Source organism: Primulina eburnea, chromosome 2, assembly GCF_022965805.1.
Source record: "Primulina eburnea isolate SZY01 chromosome 2, ASM2296580v1, whole genome shotgun sequence".
NCBI classification, from domain to species: domain Eukaryota; kingdom Viridiplantae; phylum Streptophyta; class Magnoliopsida; order Lamiales; family Gesneriaceae; genus Primulina; species Primulina eburnea.
Genome location: NC_133102.1, coordinates 46,824,117 through 46,848,340, shown reverse-complemented (window position 1 = coordinate 46,848,340; position 24,224 = coordinate 46,824,117). Strand labels below are relative to the sequence as shown.

At 35.9% G+C, this 24,224-nt stretch overlaps 1 protein-coding gene across 1 annotated transcript in view; it reads left to right on the top strand.

The window, feature by feature from the left end:
- Window positions 1-2,827: 2,827 nt before the first annotated feature.
- The window catches only part of LOC140823831 (serine/threonine-protein kinase TOR-like), a 39,510-nt gene continuing 18,113 nt past the window's right edge, over window positions 2,828-24,224 (top strand). The window contains 27 exon segments of the mRNA XM_073185340.1: window positions 2,828-3,150; window positions 3,663-4,001; window positions 4,070-4,144; window positions 4,952-5,124; window positions 6,313-6,411; window positions 6,945-7,104; window positions 7,192-7,227; window positions 7,229-7,336; window positions 7,450-7,619; window positions 7,710-7,914; window positions 7,985-8,179; window positions 12,726-12,878; window positions 13,931-14,052; window positions 14,199-14,298; window positions 14,374-14,469; window positions 19,504-19,634; window positions 20,539-20,641; window positions 20,725-20,907; window positions 21,008-21,100; window positions 21,268-21,309; window positions 21,843-21,941; window positions 22,024-22,122; window positions 22,233-22,395; window positions 22,477-22,601; window positions 22,697-22,749; window positions 23,649-23,772; window positions 23,906-24,079. Coding sequence (XP_073041441.1) covers window positions 3,028-3,150; window positions 3,663-4,001; window positions 4,070-4,144; window positions 4,952-5,124; window positions 6,313-6,411; window positions 6,945-7,104; window positions 7,192-7,227; window positions 7,229-7,336; window positions 7,450-7,619; window positions 7,710-7,914; window positions 7,985-8,179; window positions 12,726-12,878; window positions 13,931-14,052; window positions 14,199-14,298; window positions 14,374-14,469; window positions 19,504-19,634; window positions 20,539-20,641; window positions 20,725-20,907; window positions 21,008-21,100; window positions 21,268-21,309; window positions 21,843-21,941; window positions 22,024-22,122; window positions 22,233-22,395; window positions 22,477-22,601; window positions 22,697-22,749; window positions 23,649-23,772; window positions 23,906-24,079 — 3,543 coding nt within the window. The 5' untranslated portion in view covers window positions 2,828-3,027.

Genomic DNA, 24,224 nt, shown 5'->3' with positions numbered 1-24,224 from the left:
TCGTTTTCTCATATCATATTTCATCATTTTCCATTGTTTCTTCAAATTCATCCTCTAGCAAACCTACAATCATCTTACCACGTATAAAGTTGTAAAGTAAAATGCATGTCATGATCATTTGATTATGAGTCTTGATAGCATAAAATGAAGGGCTTCTAAGGAATGACGTCGCTTTTTCAATAACTCAAAAGCTCTTTCTATAACATTACGAGCTGAAACATACTTAAAATTAGATACTCCCAATAATTTTTTAGTGTCATTGATCTCCGTCTCTATTTATTCAAATGATATCATGTCAAAAAATCCTGAGCATTTGCACATCCACAGTTACATAGATAATAACAACCTATAAAAAGAAAAAAATATACAAAAATATAAATTTATCATTTTATCACCTGATATCTATTAAAAAGTACCTATATGAACCTTCAAACCATTAGGACGACTAATAGCATTACATAAAACTCTATTATCAGTTACAGAACCTTCCCAACCAGTTAAAACATAAGTAAATTTGATGTTGTGGTCACATACTCGTAAAACATTCACTGATGTTTCACCTTCTCTATTTCTATATTTTGGTTTATCCACATTTGGTACTTGGGTACCAATGTATGTACCATCAAGTGCATCAAATCAACCATATTCATGTAAAAGAAATATAATGACAAAAAAATATTTAATTGACAAATTTAAATAGATAATAAAATATTACCTTGAAAAATTCCCACTTCCCACTTGGTCAATATCCAGTTTTTGGCAACAAACTTACGATGATTACTTGAGCTAAGAAAACAAAAATGAAGAATTGATATAGATGAGTGGTGATTCTGATTCTGTATATAAAATCATAAAAAAACACTTCCAATTGTTTGTAAATCTTCAAGACGAGAGCAAGAGATAGGGGTGAGCATTCGCTCGGGTGAGCAAGAGATAGGGGTAATCATTCCGTATATATGTAATTTTGTCTTAACGACGGATGAAGTCAATAGTGGAGAATAGAGAAGTGAGAATGTGACCATATATTAGCCGTTCCTTGAGATTGTAAAAGTGATAGAGTGAGATTCAGTCACGGTTCTTTGATATTGTAATTGATGAGTTTGATAACATATCTCACTTGATTTGTCATGGACAAGAGATTCTGAACACCTGCTGCTGGTTAATGCATGAGTTGGGGAAGGGGGAGCTTGAGAAGATGGCAGTGTATTCATGGGCTATCTGGAAGGAAAAAACCAGAGTTCTCCATAATCCCGAGGGTCCTGAGCACAACTCGAATTTTGATTGGTGTTTGGAGTTCTTAGATGAATATCAGCATGCAGAACAAATGGAATTGAAAGAACCTGCTATGAGCTATGGGGATCTAATGGCAAGACGACAATTACCCAGCCCTGGGACCCTACGGCTAGATGCGGACGCTTCTTTCAACCAAAAGTCCAACTCTTATGCAATTGAGGGGGCATTGAGGGGCCACACAGGAAAATTGCTCCTTGCATTTGGTCAACAGACTTCTCAACCAATTTCAGTAACACATAGGGAATTAATGGCGCTACGAAAAGGACTGAATATTGTATTGGAAAATGGATTCCAAAAAATTCATGTTGCGACCGACTCTCTTTTGGCGGTGCAAGCAGTCACCAAACCACAAGCTGAGTTGGGATACATTGGTACCATTGCGGCTGAGATAAATGGCTTGATTTCTAGCCTAAGATATCATCCTTTGGTCATATTAAAAGATAGGCAAATGCTGTTGCACACGCATTAGCAAAATTTTCTATTTCTTCTCCTACACCTTTTTATTTTGTGCCTGGAGTTTCCACCTTGGCTTGTTGAACTTGTATTGAAAGACATTTGATTTCTTAATAAAGACTACAAGTTCCCGTAAAAAAATGATTATCAAAATATCCTTAAAATTTTAACCAAACATTGGATCATTGTTTGACTATTCATCTATCATTGTTTAATTCAATCAACCAAACGCACCCTTAAAATGCATTATTTAAATATGCAATGCTCATAGAGGTAATAAAAATGATTGGAAAATCTAGGGTTGGTGATTGCTCAAAACTTTTCTAGACTTTATATTATTTATTTTATATTGGGAGTTTTTTTTTTTTTTTTTTTTTAAACAAGGGCTTATTATACCTTATTTGATTTGACTATTTATTGATGTTGAGAACTTCGTGAATTATTGACATGATAATCATTATTGCATCGTATGTCTAAGGGCGAATGTTCTGTATTTCTATGAAGTTTTGTACTACCTATTGTCCTAAAATAAGATTTCAGTTACGTATATCGATAAAAAATATATACGTTGATATGAGTTGGAGATTTAAAACCACCTAAATATATACGTTGATATGAGTTGGAGATTTAAAACCACCTTTATATTTAAAATAAAATCTAAGATATACTTGTTAGTTTTCGAACGGATTATCCAAAATTATTTCCTAAAACAACCGACCTCAAATCAATCGATCCATTATAAATTATATTCTAAAAGCAAAACCATCTAATAATTTAATAAAATAATTTGCAAATTGTTAATTGTTAAAACAATAAAAAGATCACTTTCAAGTCGTGAATAAAATACAATTTTGTGTCATAAATTTATAACAAAAACGTATTAATTAATACTCAGTAAAAATACAAACCCCTAGAAAGACTAGTTTTTGTTTTTGTTTTTTTTTTTTAACACACAAATACTACATATTATTATTTTTTTATCTGTGTCATTATTTTCAAATTTTTATGAATGTATATCTTTAATAGAAATACATTAATGTTTTAAAAAAACCAGAAATACATTATGTGAAAATATATTAAATCGCCTATTGCCGTTCATTTGTAGATTCTAGCGAGGGTTAACTGTCAGCATACGAATATCGGCCAGTTGGTGTTTACCGATAACAATTTCCTGGAATTTACCACAAATTTCCTATGCCTTCAGAAATTAGCTTAGGGTTTTATCAAATCTGTTGTGTGTGTGTGTAAATACGGACATATACATAGGAACTACATCTCAGCATGGCGCTTGTGGCGACGACGCCGTCGATTCGATACACTGCTCCAGCGACTGCCACCGGTGCCGGGAACTTCGACGCTCTCGTGCGTTTACTCGCCGACTTATGCACGCGCGGCCCTCCCCGAGTTAGTTATTTTACTTTATTTTGGTTCTTGTTGCCCAAAACGTGCTCTGTTAGCTAAAGAAGTGGGAAGACGTGCTTTATTCGCTGTTGATATTTTTTGCTGGATCGTGCAATGAACATTTTTAAAATGTAATAATTTAGTGATGTGTTCCAGACGTGTTTTAAGCAGTTAACAGTTTCACAGAATTGATATCTTATTTAGATGGGGAGATGCATTCAATGAATAGAAGCTGCGTTTACCTGCTTTGAACCTTTGCATTATAAAGTGAGAACTGTAAGATTGTAGGTGTTTTCGCAACCACGAGAGAAGTCTTAGGCTCAATTATGAAAAAATTGGGAGCCTAGTTCAGTGGGTAGCTATTATCTTTTTGGAAAATTTAGTGAATTTCAAGATTGAAGGAGTTCTCGATTGTTTCGTGCTGGGATTGTTTCCTTTGTGTTTGACAATTTGCCTGCATGTTTTGCTAGTCAGTCTTTGGTATTTTATTGAACGAGCATAAACATAATCTACAGGATGGGACTGGCTCAGCTTTGAGAAGACATGTAGAGGAACAAGCCCGTGATCTCAATGGCGAAGCATTTTCTCGTTTCATGGATCAGCTGTATGATAGTATTGCTAGTCTTTTAGATAGTAATGAAGTGGCTGAGAATTTGGGTGCGCTGAGGGCCATTGATGAGCTTATAGATGTTGGCATCGGAGAGACTGCAGTAAAGGTTGCAAAGATAACAAATTTCATGCGAACTGCATTTGAGGCAAAACGAGAAACAGATACATTGGTCATGGCCAGTAAAGTTCTTGGCCACTTGGCCAGAGCTGGTGGGGCAATGACTGCCGATGAAGTGGAACGCTTGGTATGTTGAAATTTTTATTCTCCATTTTGCTGAATATTTCTGATACTTTTAATCTCTACTATTATTAGGTTAAAATTGCACTGGATTGGCTTCGTCTTGATAGAGTGGAACATCGACGTCTTGCTGCTGTTTTGATCTTAAAAGTAAGTTCCATGTTTAGAATCTCTCTCATTATTTACAAATCCAATAACGGAGCTACAAAGCTTCAGAGCTACACGAAAGGCTAATAGGATAAAGTCAAACAATTTTGGCGCTATATTTATTTTCTATATGCTTGTATATGGATGATCGAAGGAGGAAACAGCGTGGATAATTAAGAGATGTTTATGGACAAATCATCAATCACAGCCAAAACAATTGCCGTATTAAAGATTTATCCATTGCTCTTAGAAACCGGTCAGACTTGACCCCTGTTCTGCTTGCTGCCTCGTGTGCTTTTAACAAATATGGGCTCAAGTCTCAACGCACATCATTAAGAAAAACACAACCACGACAAAAATATAACAATCTATTTTTGGCAGGACAGTTGATTAACAATTCACACAATTAATTTCTCAGTCAAGAACTATAATTAGAATGCACCAAAACCAAATATATATTTTTGTTTTTCTGGAAACCTTTTCCTCTTGATTTCAGAATTTTGCATTGTTTTTCCTTTCTGTTTACTGTTTGCTGCAAGAACTGCTTGACGTTTTTGTTTATTCACCTCCTTTTGAATGCAGTAATCAAGCTCACGTCAATCACATCGGTCAAAGGCGTAAATTATGAACATTAAAATATAGCTTTTCAGTTTTGTTTTACAATATGATTAATCCTTGAGAATCTCAATTAACTTTCTAAACATGACAATAATTCGCTCATATTACTAATGCTCCCATTTTAAATATAAAGCACTAAATAATATGCTTATCCAAGCTAAGAGTTATGCAGTGAAGTTATCTTCTTGTTAGGAAATGGCTGAGAATGCTTCAACAGTATTCAATGTTCATGTTTCTGAATTTGTGGATGCTATCTGGGTTGCATTAAGGGATCCAAAGCTAGAAGTTCGGGAGCGAGCTGTGGAGGCACTTCGTGCTTGCCTCCGGGTTATTGAAAAGCGTGAAACCAGATGGCGTGTTCAGTGGTAAGTGTAGCTTTTTTCCTTTCTATATGGTCGCATCTATGTTTTGGAAATAATCTGTACATCTGTGTTACATATCTATTTCACTGGCTATATTTGTTTTCGTACATGAAAACACCTATTGATATGATGAAATCCAATTTAGTTTCTACATGGCTAAGCATCAGTGCTTTTGAAATTAGAATGGAAAATATCATTCTTTTATATTAATCTGAATTCTGAACAAATGTATTCTTGGTGGTATTTTGGAAATGTAATGTAAAACTGGCAAAATTGTTGTCTCTGTATGAAAGCATGCCTGAAATGGCTTATATTTTGACAGAAATAGTTTGTTTTGAAATTAAGAACAGGAGCGGAACTGAAACAAATGCAATATATTTGATTGTTGGACCCATTTAATTACCTACAATTGCCTTATCAGATTAAACTGTTTGCTCCTTGGTGAACCATGCTTTTTAGATTTTAATTAATTTACTCCAAGTGAGTCTTTACTGAGAGATACTTAAGCACGCTCTCATGAATTTTGGAACAATCGTTCTTGGCTTCCCTTAGAAGAATCAAGTAGGAGGTTTGGGAGCACTTGGTATTAGTTTAATGTGTACATAGTTTAATAGTATTCAAGATTTAGAAAAGCCTTGTACTTAAGTAGTTGGTTCAAGAGTTATTAGTCATGGAATATATCCAGTCTTACATCACTGACAATATTGCCTTCTGCTAGATAAAAACGGAGAGGAAATGTTACAAAAGAAGTACCAGTAAGGTCTAAGGATCAAATACAATAAAAGGATTGCTATATATTGTGTTATAATCCTCATAAAAACTATAATGAGAAACAAATTATATATTATGAATAATTGAGAAACAAATTATATATTATGAATAATATGTGCAATAATAGAAGAGACATAATCCAATTGTCACATTTTTCGAAGGGAGTTTTTGCTACTTTTACCATTGAACATTAAAAATTTCCCCTGATTCTCCTTGTAGAACCTTTTCACGCCTTAGGTTGAAGCCTCTTCATGGTCAATACAAATTCTTAAAATAATGTTTTGTCTTTGGTTCCAACCAAAAACTAAATCGAAGGCAATTTGAATATCCTGTTTCTAAACTTTTTTTTTCCTGTTGTGAGGAAGTTGTTTCTGCCACTTTTTATATATGTCCATTGTTTTGTGAAATTTTTTGTTGCAGGTATTATCGTATGTTCGAGGCTACACAAGATGGATTGGCTAGAAATTCCCCTGTACACAGTATACATGGTTCTCTGCTTGCAGTTGGGGAACTGCTGAGGTAGGTGGAACAATGAGTTGATCTTCTTCAGAAGTTAGCTGTGTAGGTATTATGTCTGTTTAGGTGTGTTGTTTCTGGTGAATCTTGGAATGTCCTTTATTTTAAGTGTGTGTTTGTGTTGAAGCATAAATGATTCAGTTAACCCTTTTGTCTAGTCTTTACTGGTTTTAGATTCGCTGGCTTTGGGCACTCCCTTGAGACTTGTTTTGTAGGCATTAGTTGGCACTCACTGTAAACTAGTTCATGCAACTATTTGTTTTATTTCTTTTTATTCGGAACAAAGCTTTTATATGATCCAAGGGAACTTTCTTTACATCTTTCACGATTTTTATATTTTATGGTGAGGTCAGCCAATCTCCATTTTCTACAAAGCTTAACCTGGTTTTTGCGGCAACATATTGCAGCACATTCTCTATTTGGTTTTTAAGACGATGTTTTGCCAATGTGGCTACCATATAGTTTAAGAATGCTGAGATGAAAAATCCTCTCATCATTATTTAGGGTTTGTTGTGAATTTGGTATCAATTGGGCAGGAATACAGGTGAATTCATGATGTCAAGGTATAGAGAAGTTGCTGAGATTGTTCTCCGCTATTTGGAGCACCGGGATAGGCTAGTTCGTCTCAGCATTACATCTTTGCTACCACGAATTGCCCATTTCCTGCGTGATCGTTTTGTGACTAACTATCTGACAGTCAGTATCCTTTTACCTGAACAAATGAGTAAATTTGTGCTTGCTAATGCTTAGAACTTTATTTGGCTCACAATCCCTTCTGTGCAGATCTGCATGAGGCATATACTTCATGTTCTTAAAATGCCCTGCAGAAGCTGCCAGTGGATTCATCGCTCTTGGGGAAATGGCAGGTGCTTTGGATGGTGAACTCATCAATTATTTGCCGACAATAACATCGCACTTGCGAGATGCGGTAGGGTCTAAGCCAACTAGCTATGTTGTTACTCTGTCTCCGAGTCAATGGCTTTCTGGTAGTTCTGTGCATTTACCATACAGATAATTTGGTTATGGTTCTTCTGTTTGTAGATTGCTCCTCGTAGAGGACGCCCTTCTCTTGAGGCTCTAGCTTGTGTTGGAAATATAGCAAAAGCTATGGGCCCTTCCATGGAGCCTTATGTTCGTTATCTCTTGGATGCAATGTTTTCTGCTGGTTTATCCGTCACTCTAGTGGAATCCCTCGAGCACATAACTACTAGGTCTTCAGAAAGAATGCATACTTTTTTCTATGTTTCCTTAGTCTAATTGCATTCACGGGGTTTGATATTTAGTTTTGTTTGGCATTATAGCATTCCATCTTTGCTTCCAACCATTCAATTACGGTTGCTTGAGTGCATTTCTGTTGTTCTTTCACGACACCATCAAGTGCAGTCAAGACCATCTATGTCCGTTACAAGGACTAGTGGCACAACCGCTACCGTGCAAGTATTGGAACTTAGTGGTCCTGCCCTTGTTCAACTCGCTTTACAATCTCTAGGCCGGCTTAATTTCAAGGTTGAGTTAATTTGAACTATTTATTATACTTGACTTCTATGTTATATTAATGAATATGCTTCCAATTTAGGGTCATGATCTTCTTGAGTTTGCACGGGAATCTGTTGTGGTGTATTTAGATGACGAGGATGGAGTTACACGGAAAGATGCTGCTTTGTGTTGCTGCAAATTGGTCGCCAATTCCTTATCTGGTGTCTCTTCTGCAGAATTTAGTTCTAACAGAACTAGTCGAGCTGGTGGAAGGCGGCGGCGTCTTGTTGAGGAGGTTTGATTCCGTGAAAACTTTACTAATTCCCCTATTATCACCCTGGCAGATACTATACTGATTCTGCGATATTTTTCTTGCTTGGAACTTGTATACATGCATGCATAAGGATCGCAGTAATTTCAGATTTTTCAAAGAGTCGAGAACAATATTGTCCATCTAACGTGCAAATTAATGTCGCATGAATGTAGGATTACCTTTTGTAGCAAACCTTTGTGTTAGATGGTTTCAAAGTTTAGGATTGAACTTCCACTTCAACTTATATACGGACCAAAATGATTTCCTAGATTTATCTATATAAAGAGGAAATCAGGTGTTGAAGGGGATCCTTATTTGTACAAATTGAAATTCAAGGGGATCTTTATTTGGCAAATTGTACTTTGAACTTGGAAAGATATGAAGAATGAGATGAATTACTTGTCCATCAATCTAGTAGCGGACCATCTCACCAAAAAATGTTTTAAGTAAAATATTCTAATTATTGCTTTGATTTATATTCCCTAAGTTCATTTTGCTCTAGTGACTCTGAATAAATTTTAAAAAAATTAATATTTTTTCCCACAGTACATGGAGATTAGGCATGAAGTCTTATACGACAAAACAAAGGTCATGTAAGGATTTATTGACGAAGTTAGGTATTTATATACCTGTTAACTTTGCAATTTATTCAAATTGGGGTATTGGGTAACAATTGATGATTTTTTAGGACATAAATTTACACTCCAAATGTTGAATGAACAGTTGTATGCCGCTAGGCGCTAGAGGCTCTAGAGGTAGATTGTACAAGGCCGTAACTGACATTCTGGTATCTTTTCAAAGGATATAAATTAGTTTGGATATAACTGTAGAGAATTGATTATAGAGCCCATTCATTCGCGGGAAACAACAATGAACATTTGATTATGTATCACAACATAGGTATGTGACCATAATGCATTCATGTTCTTGGACAGTGTGATGTAATCAAATTTTAAAGCTCATGTTGAGAGGTGTGTTTCGATTATGGATCTATTGCAAGAATTCTAGTGTGCAGTTTTAGCACCCAATGTGTATTCTTTGATAATCTCATTTTTTTAAAAAATATTCAACTATTCTATTTTATTACTTAGTTCAAATTCTATCCGGATTATTCAGCATTTATGTGTTTTGACGCAACAACGAAATGGAATTTATTGAAAGATTTCTCGGCAAAAATCATAGATCAACTAAGCCCTCAAGGATTTTGTAAAAAGCCAATCTAACCATGGGTTATGGTGATGATACACTATGGAATTTGATTAATTGAGAAATCTGGCTTTTGAGAAATCACACATTCCAACTATATTCTGCAATGTAATTTAGTTCACTTCCAATGATTAATGAATTGTGTTCTTATGACCGTGCTCTTGAAAGACTGATTCTAAGGGAGCCTTCAATATCTAAATTGTTTGTGTTGTTTTTACTTTTAAGTGAAGATGTATGTAGAGTAGACATTCTCAAGTAAGGGCTTTAACAAATATAGTATACAACTCCTATGCCAAGATCCCTGATCACTTGGTGCTTCATGCATGCATACAAGTATACAATTTATAGTTGATGTAACTGAACCGAGGTATGGAAGTGTCTAGGGGAAGTTGGAATCCAATGACTAGGCTCTTTAGTAGGATTCTAGATACTAGGAAAATGCAATAATCTTAGAGACATAGTATTGTACCGACTTATAAGAATAAAGGATATATAGATGATTGCTCAAGTTTATGAGCCATGTGTTGAAGTAATGAGAGTGAGTGATAAAGTGGAAACTTAGGAGAATCACTACTATATCAGATAACCATATGCCGAGTAGGTCTACAATGGAAGTTATTTTCTTGATTAGACAAATGATTGAGAAGTATAGAGAAGAATAGAAGAGTCTGCATATGATATTTATCGATTTAGAGAAAGCCTATGATAGAGTGACTAGAGAATTAATCTGGTGGATACTTAGAAGGAAGCATGCGCCTCAATGTTACATCAAGATCATTGAAGATATGTATGAAAGTGCTGTAACTAGTGTCAGATCTGTTGGAGAGATGTCATGTGAATTTCCTGTGGCAGTAGGGACTTCATCAAGGATCGGCGTTAAGCCTTTCCTTCTTTGCTTTGGTTATGGATGAGCTGACGAGACATATTCAGGATGAGGTACCTTGGTGTATGTTGTCTGCAGATGATATTGTCCTGATAGACGAAACTATAGGCGTAAATAAAAAATTAGATAGACGGCGTAAAGCTCTTGAGAGTAAATGTTTTAGAATTAGTCGCTAAAAAACATAATATTTACCTTGTAACTTTGGTCCTGAATCTAGACGAATGGGTAGTCCAATCTAGATTGATGGTCGAGAAGGCTCAGAGTATGAAGTTTTTCGCTATTTAGGATCTACTATCCTAAAGATTGGGGACATTAGAGAGGACATAGACCATATGATTAACAAGAATGAATGAAATAGAGGATGACATCAGGAGTCTTATGCGATAGAAGGATGCCAGCGAGATTGAAAGGAAAATGTTATAAAACTATTGTTCGACCAGTTATGCTTTATGGCTTGCAGTGTTGGGCCATTACAAGACTATATATGCATAAGACGTCGGTAGCGGAGATGCGTATGTTAAGATGAATATGTGGCAAAACGCGCAATGATAGAATTAAGAATGAAAGAATTATGAGCTATTTAAGTGTAGCCTCCATAGAGGATATGACTAGGAAGAGACATCTAACATGGTTTGATCATGTGAATAAGAGGCCAAACACGCCCCAATTCGACATATCTTAGATTGACATGTTAATAAATAGAAGGAGCAGAAGGAGGGGTAGACCATTGAAAACTTGGATAAAGGTGGTTAAAGAGGATAACTTAGATATTTATTTAAGAGATGACATGTGAGAAAATCGTTTAGTTTGGAGAACTAATATCCATGTAGCCGACGACGCAACTAGCGGAAATGTGCTATAATAATAATGATGACGACTTTCATTTGGTGGCTCAAACAACTGAAATTGGCATGATTAATTTCTGCATATCCTCTTATTTATAGCATATTTTGGTCAATTAGATTGACATGAAATTTATAGCATATTTGGTCAATAGATTGACATGAGAATGATGCAACTTTTTTGTTGATTGGAAACAATATTATATTATTTAAAACTATTAATTACATGTAGCGAACAAGTGGTTTGAGCATTCGAAGACAAAAACCCGGATCACATTAACAACAAATAAGACTCCAATCCCTAAACAAATTTTAAAACGAAAATATCTTAAACTCCTAATGCTTCTCGATCCAGCTATGAGCCCTAAACTTAATCTTGTCCCAACTTTCTTCATGCGGTTCTTCTAGTTTTTCAAAAATCCTCTTATTCCTCTCCAATCAAACTGACCAACAAATAAAATGAACCACCACCATAAAAAAATTCTACCCCTTCTGCCTAGTTGGTGTCCAATATCTGCTTTAAATAAATTCCCCGTTGATCTGCGAGTTACCCAAACCAGATCCAACTCTTCTAATGCTTTGAACCAAAGGTAGCTAGTAAAAAGGCAATGAATAAAAATGTGGTCCCAAGTCTCCACCTCTTGCCAACATGACACATACCAATTCGGGCGAAGAAAGCATGTGAGCCAACTCTTTTTATCATCTCGCAAGTTGGTAACTTTTCCATCTCTGGTATCCACGAGAACACTTGAATCTTGGATAAGATCGGCGTGTTCGAAATGACATGATATAGAGGAAACATGGGAAAACCACTATCCTGGAAAGAAAGCCTCATAGAAAGATTTAACATAAAATATCCCTAAGGTATCCAAACCTATTTTCTAACATCTTCAGCTCCTTCAACCAAACCGATCCTAAGGACCCTAGCAGTTCATTCAAAACGTTCACTTGCTCATCCCTCAAATTGACGGAAGTGCAAATCCCAAGAAAGGAGGAAATGGAAGAAGTGCCAAAATGAATAAAATGGGAAATAGGCTTATTATGTATGAGCTGTAGAAATCTGAAATAGAGATGAATTGATCATGCAAAGTGGCTGTATTCATTAGTTGTTAACAGTAAAGTAGATGAAAAGGCAGGCCTTCCCCACTTTTGGATTTCAGTATGTCAATGAAGCATTAGCCCCTTTTTATCTTCACCATCCACATAAAGAATCTTCCTTCTGATAATCCGTTCCTTTTGTATTGGACTAAACTAATGTGACGGGAATTATAAATGTCGAGTTTGAAATCATGGAGTTCGGAAGGTTGTGAACTCGATACGAACCTACTCTTCACAGTTGCAAACAATCATATTGCTAGGGTTTTTTAATTAGTTCTATTACTTAACATGATAAATTACGTCTCTTTCGGCTGCGGTTTGAGTAGCAAAGTTAATTTTCTACTAATCAAGCTTCCATATTCTTTATCTTTGAAGTAGTGGTGTATAGATATTGTGCATTGTTCTTAGTATCTGCTTTACTTGTACATGGTTTGGCAGCAACATCATCACTAATATTGCACTGATTTGCTAACATTGTTACTGTGGCACCATTTTGTAGATCGTGGAAAAGTTTCTTATCGCTGCCGTTACTGATGCTGACGTTACAGTTCGGAGATCTGTATTTTCCTCTTTGCATGAGAATGGAGGTTTTGATGATTTTCTGGCGCAGGCGGATTCCTTGACTGCTGTGTTTGCAGCTTTAAATGATGAGGTTAAAAGCATTTATCTGTTTTTTTTAGTTTAATTATAATAATTTAGTTTTGAAAATTCACAAGAATACAATTAATTTATATTTTCCTTTGTCAATCCTATCTGCACTCTCTCCTTTTCCTTGTACCATAAAAATTAGATCTTGGAGAAATAATTGTGATTGATAATTCTGCAATAATTACGTGTGATGCTAAATTTTGTCCCTGATTACAAGTGCTTGATTTTTTATTCTAACCTGGCATGAAGTGCTTAGTTTGGAAGGAGGCCTTTGGTAAGGAAAACACATATAATGTGTTTGAGTCGTGGTGAAGAACAAGTCCCATGGGTTTTCATGTTTTATTCTCTCTTTTTCAAAGTGGGTATTCCTCAAATGTCCCTTTTCCTAAAATGGAAATTCATTCTCCACAACTGCCATTCTTGAAACTTCATGACATGACATCCTCTAACTTAACCACTTTTGTGGAGCATTCATATTAGCAACTCTATTGTAAAACCCCATGGCATTCAAATTGACACATTTTGTCTGACTCAGGGAGAATGCAACTGGAAAATAACTACTATTATCTGTAAATAATTAAATGAATAGATTTTGTGGAAATATATGAGGAAAAGATAGTTTGGAACAAAGACTGACAAATTTGTGTGTGAATAAGAACTTCTTGATGGAGATTATTTTGCTTTTGTTTAGCATTTAGCGACTGTTGATTTACATGTTAATTATGTTTGTTTCATCTACACGACATCATGAATTCTTGAGTTAGATATCACTTGTTTCTTGAATAAGGTACCAAGGATCTTTAATCTTTTATTAATATAGTTGCCTCGGTTCTGAATGAGTATGTTTATTGGGACTTTTTGACTTTATTTGTGCACTGAAGATTTCAAACTTTCCTGAGGCTGGGAAATGAATGAGCTTCAGTAGTAATGTATCGTATCAATTTTGAGCGGGCTGAACTGATGATTGCTTTAATCTGTACAAATGTGCTCCCTCTGTCTGTGGTAATATAATGAAGTCACATTGCTGTCTGCTGACTTGATACTTTCTCCTGTTAGGATTTTGAAGTTCGGGAAATTGCAATTTCAGTTGCTGGTAGACTATCTGAGAAAAATCCAGCTTATGTTCTTCCGGCACTCCGCCGACATCTTATTCAATTATTGACTTACCTAAAGCAAAGGTATCGTTACGATGCTAAAATTCGATAAAACTTTTTGGTGAACACTTTTGAGTTGGTGACAGTCGCTGACCCACTATTTTAAATTTTTGTTTCTTTCGTATTTTCTTTCTAAGACTTTGTATTGACCTAGCTCTTATTGCTAGCAGTGCGGATAGCAAATGCAGAGAAGAGAGTGCTAAATTGTTAGGATGCTTAATTCGCAATTGTGAGAGATTAATTCTCCCATATATTGCTCCAATACATAAGGTGTGGTTGCTGACGTGCTTACCCATGGTTTGGTTGAGTTGTATTCTTTTGGTGACAAAAATTTGTGCGTTCCAGGCCCTTATTGCAAAACTCTCCGAAGGAACTGGGGCAAATGTCAATAATGGCATCATAAGCGGCGTTCTGGTAACTGTTGGGGAACTTGCCAGAGTGGTGGGTATCTGCTTTGTGATTCTGATTTTTTGCGCTCAATCAATTTTAGTCCATTTACAATTTGACGTGTTCTGCGAACATGTTTTATTATTTGAAGCGTCCAATTTTGCAATTCATTCTCAAGCAACCACATTGTTCTCTTTTCTTTATAAGAGGGTGTTGGCTTAGCTCATAAGCAAACATCTTATAAGTTGTTTGAGAGCTTATAAACTCTTAAAATTTGTTTGGTAAAGTTTTAAATTTTTTTATAACAAGTCAAAATAAGTTGTTTTTTAAAAAGTCGGGGTACACCAATATTTGAAAATAATAATAATATTGTTAATATTATTAATACAAATATAATTATTATTTAAAACTAATATTTATTACTAAAATTCTGAATATAATAAAAATAATAGTTTATGGTAAATAACTATTGTTTATTGTCATAGTGTTATGTACTTTTTCGTATCATAGATGAGGATGAAATTGCTCCATTATTTTGAAGTTCTTTAAGGAGTTGTATGGTTTGACAGATGCGAGATGTTGGGGCATTGAAGGAGTGGAGTGGTGTCCCATTGATGGAGATTTGAGTCGAGAGTTAGAGAAACAGTTCTAGGAAGAAGAGGTCAAGAAAACAGTTTTTCAGTGCGATGGTGGTAAGAGTCCGGGGGCTGACGGCTTTACTTTGGCTTTTTTCCAAGAGTGGTGGGATGTATTCAAACAAGATTTAATGAAGGTTTTCGATGAATTCTTTCAAACCGGAATCATAAATGAATCTACCAAAGTGAAGGATTTCAGACCGATTAGGCTGACAACAAGTTTGTATAAGATAATAGCAAAAGTCTTAACTACGAGGATTAAGAATGTGATAGCGGAGACAATATCCAAATCTCAAAATGCTTTCGTTGTAGGAAGACAAATACTCAACTGTGGTCTTATAGCGAATGAACTACTCGAAGAGAGAATGAGAAAGAAGAAGAAAAGATGGGTGATGAAGGTGGATTTCGAAAAGGCTTATGACAATGTGAATTGGGAGTTTCTTAGACAAACAAACCTATTTTGAGTTTCTTAGAAGTTGTCAGTCACCAGGATAGACAAACATATCGATGGGATGTATGTTTTAGGAGAAACCTAAACGACCAAGAGTTGGAAGAGTTTGTTACTCTTCAGGGCGTGTTAGATACAGTTAGGATTCAGCTAGGCGTCGAAGATTACAGGGTTTGGTTGGGGGAGTCTACGGGTGTGTTTAGTGTCAAATCATTTTACGACTCTTTTTTTCCTACCCAACTGTTTCCTGCTTTTCCAAGCTACAATCATATTTGGAAGGTTCCTGTCCCTCAAAAGTTACAAATTTTCTCGTGGATTGTCGCGTTGGGTAAATTACCTACGGCGGACTTGGTGCAAAGAAGATGGCCCACCTGCGACTTGTGCCCAAACTGGTGTTCCTTATGCGAACGCAGCGAAGAAACTCAAGATCATCTATTAATTCACTGCTCTTACGCAAGAAGCTTATGGTCAAGGGTTATGCAAGATCTGAATTTTCAGTGGGTGTTCCCGATGACTGCTAGAGATATGTTCAACAGCGTTCCAGGTATTCCTAGGGGAAACAGAACTACCATCCTATGGTTTGTCACGATTCACTTCTTATTTTGGAGCATTTGGCTGGAGAGGAATAACATGATTTTCAATGACAAGAAAGCGGATGACACTGATGTATGGGAGCTCATCAAGTTCAGAGTGGCAACTACAATCACAAGGACTAAAGAGTTCATTCACCTATCTATTTCAGATGTTGTTAGGGAATTCAAGTTTTTAATGACGTGAAGTTAGTATTAGCTATATGTTTTTGCTATTGCGGATCACTCATCCGCCCCACCGTACTTGAACCTTCAAATTTAAATAAAATATTGTTTCTAATCAAAAAAAAATTTGAATTGGGATTTTCTGGATTTTGTTTTGATGAAAAGGGGTTTGGAGGGAGATGGGAGAAGATGAATCAAATGTTGTGTGTCGAACGCATCATTTTCTGTATGATTAACGGGAGACCGAGGGGAAAATTTAGGCGCATAAACGGCTTAGACAAGGAGATCCATTGTCTCATTTCCTGTTCAATTTGGTAGTGGATGTGTTGGGGAGATTGATTGACAAAGCCAACGAAATGAATTTTATAAGGGGGATAGAGGTTGGTAGTGACAAGATAGAGATATCTCACATTTAGTTTGCAGATGATACACTTTTCTTTGTGAGGAATGAGGAACACAATAGGTTTCTAGTGCAAGTTGTGAGATCGTTTTAAAAATCAGCTAGAAAAAAAAATGCTTTGTTGGGTATACACTGTGAACAAAGAAAAGTTGAACTGTTAGCACAACAAATAGGATGTGGTAAGGAGATTTGGCCTATTATGTATTTGGGAATGCCTTTGGGTGGAAATCCGTTACAAGCATTCGTTTTGGGATCCCATTGTCGCCAAGATGTCAAAAAAACTTATAAGTTGGAAAAAAGCTTTTTTGTCAAGAGGGGGAAGATTAACATTGATATCATCGGTTTTAAATGCAATTCCGATATATTACATGTCTATTTTTAGGGTGCCTAAAGGTACAACGGAGTTGATGTAGAATTTTTTTTTTTTATAAGAAACTAGATATTATTAATAATTGAAGTTTTACAATGCTAGCGGATGAGTAATCCGCAAGAAGATTAGGAACACAACATAATAAGCATATAGGAGGAGTCCAGCCGGCTCCAAGGTTACGCTAGAGACCCGACCTAACCTCGATAAGATCCCAAGCAAGTAGATGGATGATTTGCAAAATTCAAACAGAGAAGTCCTTGCGAGAATTGTTTATGGGGATTTGCATGATCTCCCAAGCGATAGATGGATAGACAACTTTAATAAGTAGTTCATAATTCCATTTTTTATTACACGAAATCTTAAGACTTTATCCTTCTTTAGTACTGACAAAGAGCGCCAAAATAATCAGTGCAGAGTCTTTATCCTTCTTTATTTCAGATTTGATCGGTTCACAATAAGCCTAATTTTCATTTTATTAAGCCAGAGAATTTTTCCTTTACATCCGGGGATTTGCATTTTCGGTGGGACTTGAGAGATGATGAAGTGAATGAGTTGAGCTCTTTGTCAGGGTCTTTAGAGAGGTCAGGTTGGTCGAAGACTCGAAGGGGGTGAAGATATAAAGGTTTGGGGCAGAGATCCTTCAGGGTCATTTTCAGTTAAATATTTATACGAGTTTTTCTTTCCGATCATTGACGTAATTTTCTTTTATCTCTCATGTTATTTGGAGATCACCGATCCCACCAAAGGTTCAAGTATTCTCGTGGACTGGCGGTGCTGGGTAAACTATCAACTTGTGAGATGTTGCAAAAAAAGTGTCCTACTTGTGCTCTTTGTCCAAATTCGCTGTGCTATGTCGAAAAAAGATGGAGACTCAGGACCATATACTTATTCATTGTCCTTTCACGAGTTATCTTTGGTTTAAAGCTTTGGAGGAGATGAGTTTGGTATAGGTAGTTCTAAGATCTTCGCTTCTAGCTGTTTGCTGCAGATCTTTGACGTGAACTTGGCAAGAGGGATATAATTTTTTAGACATTGATAGTTCATTATATTTGCTGGTCAGTTTGGCTAGAGCGGAATAGAATGATTTTTGACAATCTAGAACAGTCGTTGAAAAGGGTTGGGACAAGATTCAGATTCAGAGATGTTGTTGATAGCAGAGTCAATTCTTCAATTCTCTGGGATGTGTGATTTAGAAGAGATTTTGATGAGATTGAGCTAGTTGAGTTCACTAGTCTCTTAGGGCTCTTAGAGCGAGTCAAGTTGGAGTTAGGAGTTGAGGATTATAGAGTTTGGTTAGGAGGATTTTTCTGGGTTGATCATTGTTCGATCTTTTTATAATTCTTTGTTCCCGATCTCAAATTTTTCTTTATTCCCTTATTTTTCGCAATATCTGGAAAGTACCCGTATCGCAAAAGGTTCAAGTTTTCTCTTGGATCGGGGTTTTGGGAAAATTGCCCACATGTGACTCGGTGCAAAGAAGGTGGCCCGCCTGCGGTTTAAGCCCTCAATGGTGTTGTTTATGCTGTAAGGAAGAGGAGAATAAAGATCATTTGCTCTTGCATTGTTCTTTCTCGACTGGCATTTGGAAGAAGGTTCTGACAGAGTTGGGTTTCCAATGGGTGGTCCCAAGGAGGCACAAGATCTTTTTATTATGGAGCCAGGGCGTCTCATTGCGAAAAGGTTATCGAGCTTTTGGTACATCATAATTGATTGCATATTTTGCTCTATATGGTTGGAAAATAATAACAGAATATTCGAAAATGTGTCGGAGTCCATGGAAGAAGTATAGGAGAAAATTAAATTCCGAGTTGCTAATTGGACGACCTGAGTTGACAGAGTATAACCACTTATGTATTTCAGACATTGTTAGGGATTGGAAAATTGCTTGGTCGTTATGACATTGTGATAGGGTACCAGGGAGTATTTTTGTAACATTTCTTGCGGACTACTCATCCGCTACTATTGTAGTACTTCCTAATATATTAATAAAGTTTAGTTTTCTATAAAAGAAAGAAGTAATATATGCTGTTGATATGATCGAAGATTCTGTTTTTCTTTTCTTTTTTTGTGTGGATTGCTTGTCCGTTTCTTGTAATTAATAGCTTTTAATTATTTAATATATAGTTTCCTATAAAAAAATGAGTTGGCCCCAAGAGAATTTTGATTTTTTGAGATGTCACCAAATTCGTCAATCCTTCTTAATTTTTTTTCCCGGCCTCTTTAATCCCGTATTATCCAGCTTTCAAAAAATGTTATTCAAACTCCATCTCAAACTTCAAATTTTTCTTAAAGTTCTTGATCATTTTAGGGTGAAAAAGATAATTAAGGAAACCCTTGGTCATTAGAATGACGTAGTAACAAATAAATGTTTCTAAAACTGTTTAGGTTCACCTTTTGCTGTTTAGTTGAGTTTGTTTTTGTAATTTTTCATGGTTGCTGGAATGAAAGTCAACTTTTCATGAATTTTCCCATGTGCTCAGGGTGGCTTTGCGATGAGACAGTATATTCCAGAACTTATGCCTTTAATTGTGGAAGCTTTATTAGACGGATCTTCTGTAATGAAACGGGAAGTTGCTGTCACAACTCTTGGTCAAGTCGTACAAAGCACAGGGTATATATTACTTTGAGGTTTTTACTTCGATTTACTTTTTCTTTATCGCATAATAAGTCTCTGGTTGTTTAATAGTATATAGTGACTTTTTAGCAGGTTGTATATCCTCTGCTTGTATTTAAAACGTTATAAATTTATAGTTGCCTTAGATTGCTACATGAATCTTTGCTTGACTCAACTACTATTTCGATTCAAAACATCTTGTTGCAAAGTCTAAATGGCTAGTACTGGAAGTTTATCAACTGTAAAGTTCTTAGAACATTTTGCTTCAAAAGGATGCACAATCACGTGTTTTTTCCTCTTAATAGAACAATTAGATGCCTTGATGAACTTATGTTGCCAACTCCTTGAAGTTAGAAACTGTCAGGATGGTTATCATTTTGGTTTTTGAGTCGTGTTATGACAGTTTTTTTTGTAGCTGTATCACGCTAGATAGAACTGGTCGACCTTATTTACGTGGTAAATTTATCCAGTTGTTTGTAACAAGGTCTTAATCTAGTTTCCTCCTCCCTTCTTTTATTGGAAGAACAAGTTGGGGTCCGCCAAAAACCCCGCCATGACCTTGACGGTGTTCTTTTCTTCTCAAAGTAGAAAAACATTATTAACTTTAAATGTGTACATTATTAACTTAATGACTTTAAATGTGTACATACTTTTTAAAGTATAGTTGTTTTATTTGTACTCAGTTATGTGTTTGTGAATGAAATTATTCTTACTTTTAATGAAGTGTTAGTAACACGATATGGAGTACTAATTATATTGGGCATTTCGTTACAAGGAAAAATAACTCGTCAAAATTTTTAATGAGTGATGTCTTTTTTAGGAGGTTTCTGTAAGGTGTGATTCTTTTGTTTTTGTATACACCCGGACAAAGGGTCTGACATTATGTTGTATTATGTTGCAGTTATGTTATAACACCTTATAATGAGTATCCACAATTGCTTGGGTTACTTTTGAAATTGCTCAATGGTGAGCTAGCCTGGTCTACCAGACGTGAAGTTTTGAAGGTTGTGCAGCTTCTGGAGTCATGATTGCTTAAAGTGTTATACACTTGTTTTTTATGCTTAACCTACTTATTTTGTTTTTATAGGTTATTGGCATAATGGGAGCTTTAGATCCCCACGCACATCGACGGAATCAACTAAGTTTGCCAGGATCCCATGGTGAAGTTGCCCGCCCAGCTGGTGATGCCAGTCAACTCATTCGGTCAATGGATGAATTACCTATGGATCTTTGGCCATCATTTGCGACATCAGAAGATTATTATCCCACCGTCAGACTTAAATCTAACACCTGTGTTTTCTGTTGGCTGACTTATATTTATAAACTGGAAAGTCCTTTATTTGCTTTTTTGTAACTCTGTCCTGATTCAGGTTGCCATCAGTTCTCTCATGCGGATTCTTAGAGATCCTTCCTTGTCGAGTTACCATCAAAAGGTGGTAGGATCTCTTATGTTCATATTCAAGGTTAGTTTGATATGATGGTTACTTCTTGTTGAACGTTTTTGTTGCTTCTGTTTCTATTGGATATTTTATGTCCTTCCTCTTTCTTTAGATTTTGCTTCTTATATTTAATTGTACCGAGTTGCTTACTTGGGGTTTTTGTGCATTAACTTACTTTTTTATTCTGCGAGGCAAGTCAATGGGTCCTTGGTTGCGTTCCATATCTACCTAAGGTTAGTCAACTCATTTCTAGCAACAGCATCATGATTATTTTTTTACCTGAGAATGACACGATATGTGAATGTGGAATTTATGCCTATTTTCTTCATTCTTAAGAAACTTGGATATTCTTCATTTGCTGTATCTGAAAATTTCAATTGTTCAACTTGAAAAAGCATCCATTTGACATGAAATAATGTGATACTTTGCTAACATTTACTGGTGTTTTACAAACTCGCGAGACGACTCATTCTTTTACTTCCCTTGGGTTTTTGGCATTCCCAAGATATTACATTAGCTATATTTGACTTCTCCAAACTTCCAATCTTAAGTTTTTAATGCGTAAGCACACTTGCATTTTCAGTATTAAAAATTTTGATATTCATATTATTAACCATAGAATCTTCTTCTTTTATTTTAGAAGTTTATTATGTATAGTTACAAGATGATCTAGGATATGCAACTGTAAATTGTTTAATGATCTAGTCTATAGTTGTATTTGTATCGGTTTTTTGTTCTGAATGGTGTGGTTTCTTTGACTGGGTAGGTTCTGCCCGACCTATTTCATACTGTTCGTACGTGTGATGATGGTCTTAAGGAGTACATAACGTGGAAACTTGGAACTTTGGTTTCTATTGTGCGCCAGGTACTTGCATACATAATCTGTATATTTATGTTGATTGATATTAATGCCTTGTATTAATTACATCTTTATTTCGCTCATGCAGCACATTCGAAAATATCTGCCGGAGCTGTTCTCTCTGATATCAGAATTATGGTCGTCCTTCAGTTTGCCTGCTGCTAGTAGACCAGTGCATGGATCTCCGGTAATTCAGCTTTTCCTTTTTAGCAATGTTGCTAATGAAAGTGAATTATCATTTAGATTGTGCGGAAGACATACATTTTTGGGAATTATGATGTGGGTTTGCAATTATAGATTCTCCATCTGCTAGAGCAACTTTGTTTGGCACTCAATGATGAATTTAGGACACATCTTCCTTTTATCCTTCCATCATGTATTCAAGTCCTAACTGATGCGGAGAGGTTTAAAGACTATACATATGTCATGGACATCCTTCATACTCTTGAAGTTTTTGGTGGTTGGTGTCCCTTTTTTGTCTTTTTCCAGTTTAATTGATATTTTAAAGATGTAATTTTGAACCCCTAACCTGAATGTGCAGGGACCTTGGATGAGCATATGCATCTACTTCTTCCAGCACTCATTCGAATTTTCAAAGTGGATGCATCTGTAGAGGTGCGGCGTTCTGCTATCAGAACTCTCACTAGGTTGATTCCTCGTGTACAGGTTTGTTTCATATTATAAGTCATTGTTTTGTTTGTTTCCGTTATATACATGTATATATCACCAATTACATTTCTCTGTACCTTTTGTATCACCAGGTTATGGGTCACATATCAGCTCTTGTGCATCACTTGAAGCTTGTCTTGGACGGGTTTGATATTTGTCTCTGTGTCTTATATGTGTGCGATGTGGAACTAATCAAGGGGAAATGTTATTCTGTTTGAGCGCACTTATAGTTGGCGGAGTTTTAACACCGACAGAAATTTTAGATCCCCCGTTATTTACTTCTTGATGACATATAAGTGCACCTCATGTGACATTGAATACTCTTTATTGTGACATTTTCCGAAATTATTGTTAGTCTTCTTCATTTTTTTAATTTTATATAGACCCCTTAAAAAATGAAAAGATTATGATAATGATGCTTTCTATACTTGATCTCCCAGTTGGATAGAACGATGGTGCAGATTTAGATGACCATGACTGTTTTTTCTATCATAGATGCTTGATTCTTATTTCTTTTGACAAAAAAATCATATTCTTCATAGAAATAAGCTCCTGGAAATCGTTATAGAGAAAGGTATGACTGTGTAGAATCATTTGGCTGGGACCTTGGACAGAAAAACCTCACTCAGTTTAGCTGTTTTCTTGTTTCTGTCTTGCTTTGACCTGCCTTGAATTATACCAAACTATATACTCAGTGATAACTGTGCAATTCGATTTTTTTAAAAATACTGTACAATCCTCTCTCTGCATTTAATTGCATTGGCAGCTTCACAGGACTTGGGAGCAATTGTTATTTTCCGCCAAATAATTGTTCCTATTTGTGAGAATCAAACACCCTCTCTCTCACTTGGTGTTGTACCTAAATTACTTGTTGGTTGTATGATACAACTTAAACTTTTGAACTCTGACTTAGTTCAAACACTATATTTTGATTGATGTTATTACTTATGCAGCCATATAAAACAATTGGGCATTGTTGCTTCACAACTTGTCTTGATGCTATTCTTCACCTTCCCTTCTAACACACTAGACATCTCTTTGCAGTAAGAGTGATGAGCTGAGAAATGACGCTGTTGATGCACTTTGTTGCCTTGCACATGCTCTTGGGGAGGACTTCACAATTTTCATTCCATCCATCCATAAGCTTTTACTGAAGTATCGCCTGCGTGTATAGTTTTTATCTTCTTATATATTTTATCCAGCTCCTTATTCTAGTCAATCAAAACCTATAGCTTCCTTAAAATTTGAATTGTGTTTTATAATACATATACTTATGCGTATTATGGTTCAACTTTGAGCAGCACAAGGATTTTGAAGAAATTGAAAACCGCCTGCAAAGAAGGGAGTTATTGACAATAGGAAGTACTGCCACTCAGAGACAAAATTGCCAGCTTCCTGGGGAGGTCATTAGTGACCCTTTAAGCGATACAGAGAATGATCCTGAGGGTAAAATTGACCCTCACAAGCCCCATCAGGTGCATTTATTTAGTTTTGCTGTAAGCAGTTGTTTATTCAAAATAAAAGATGATTAACACGGTCTGTATGTTTGGAATTAAATTTACTAAAATTCTTTACTTTGTATTGCATTCCCTGTTTACTCATAATTCATACGTGAAGTAA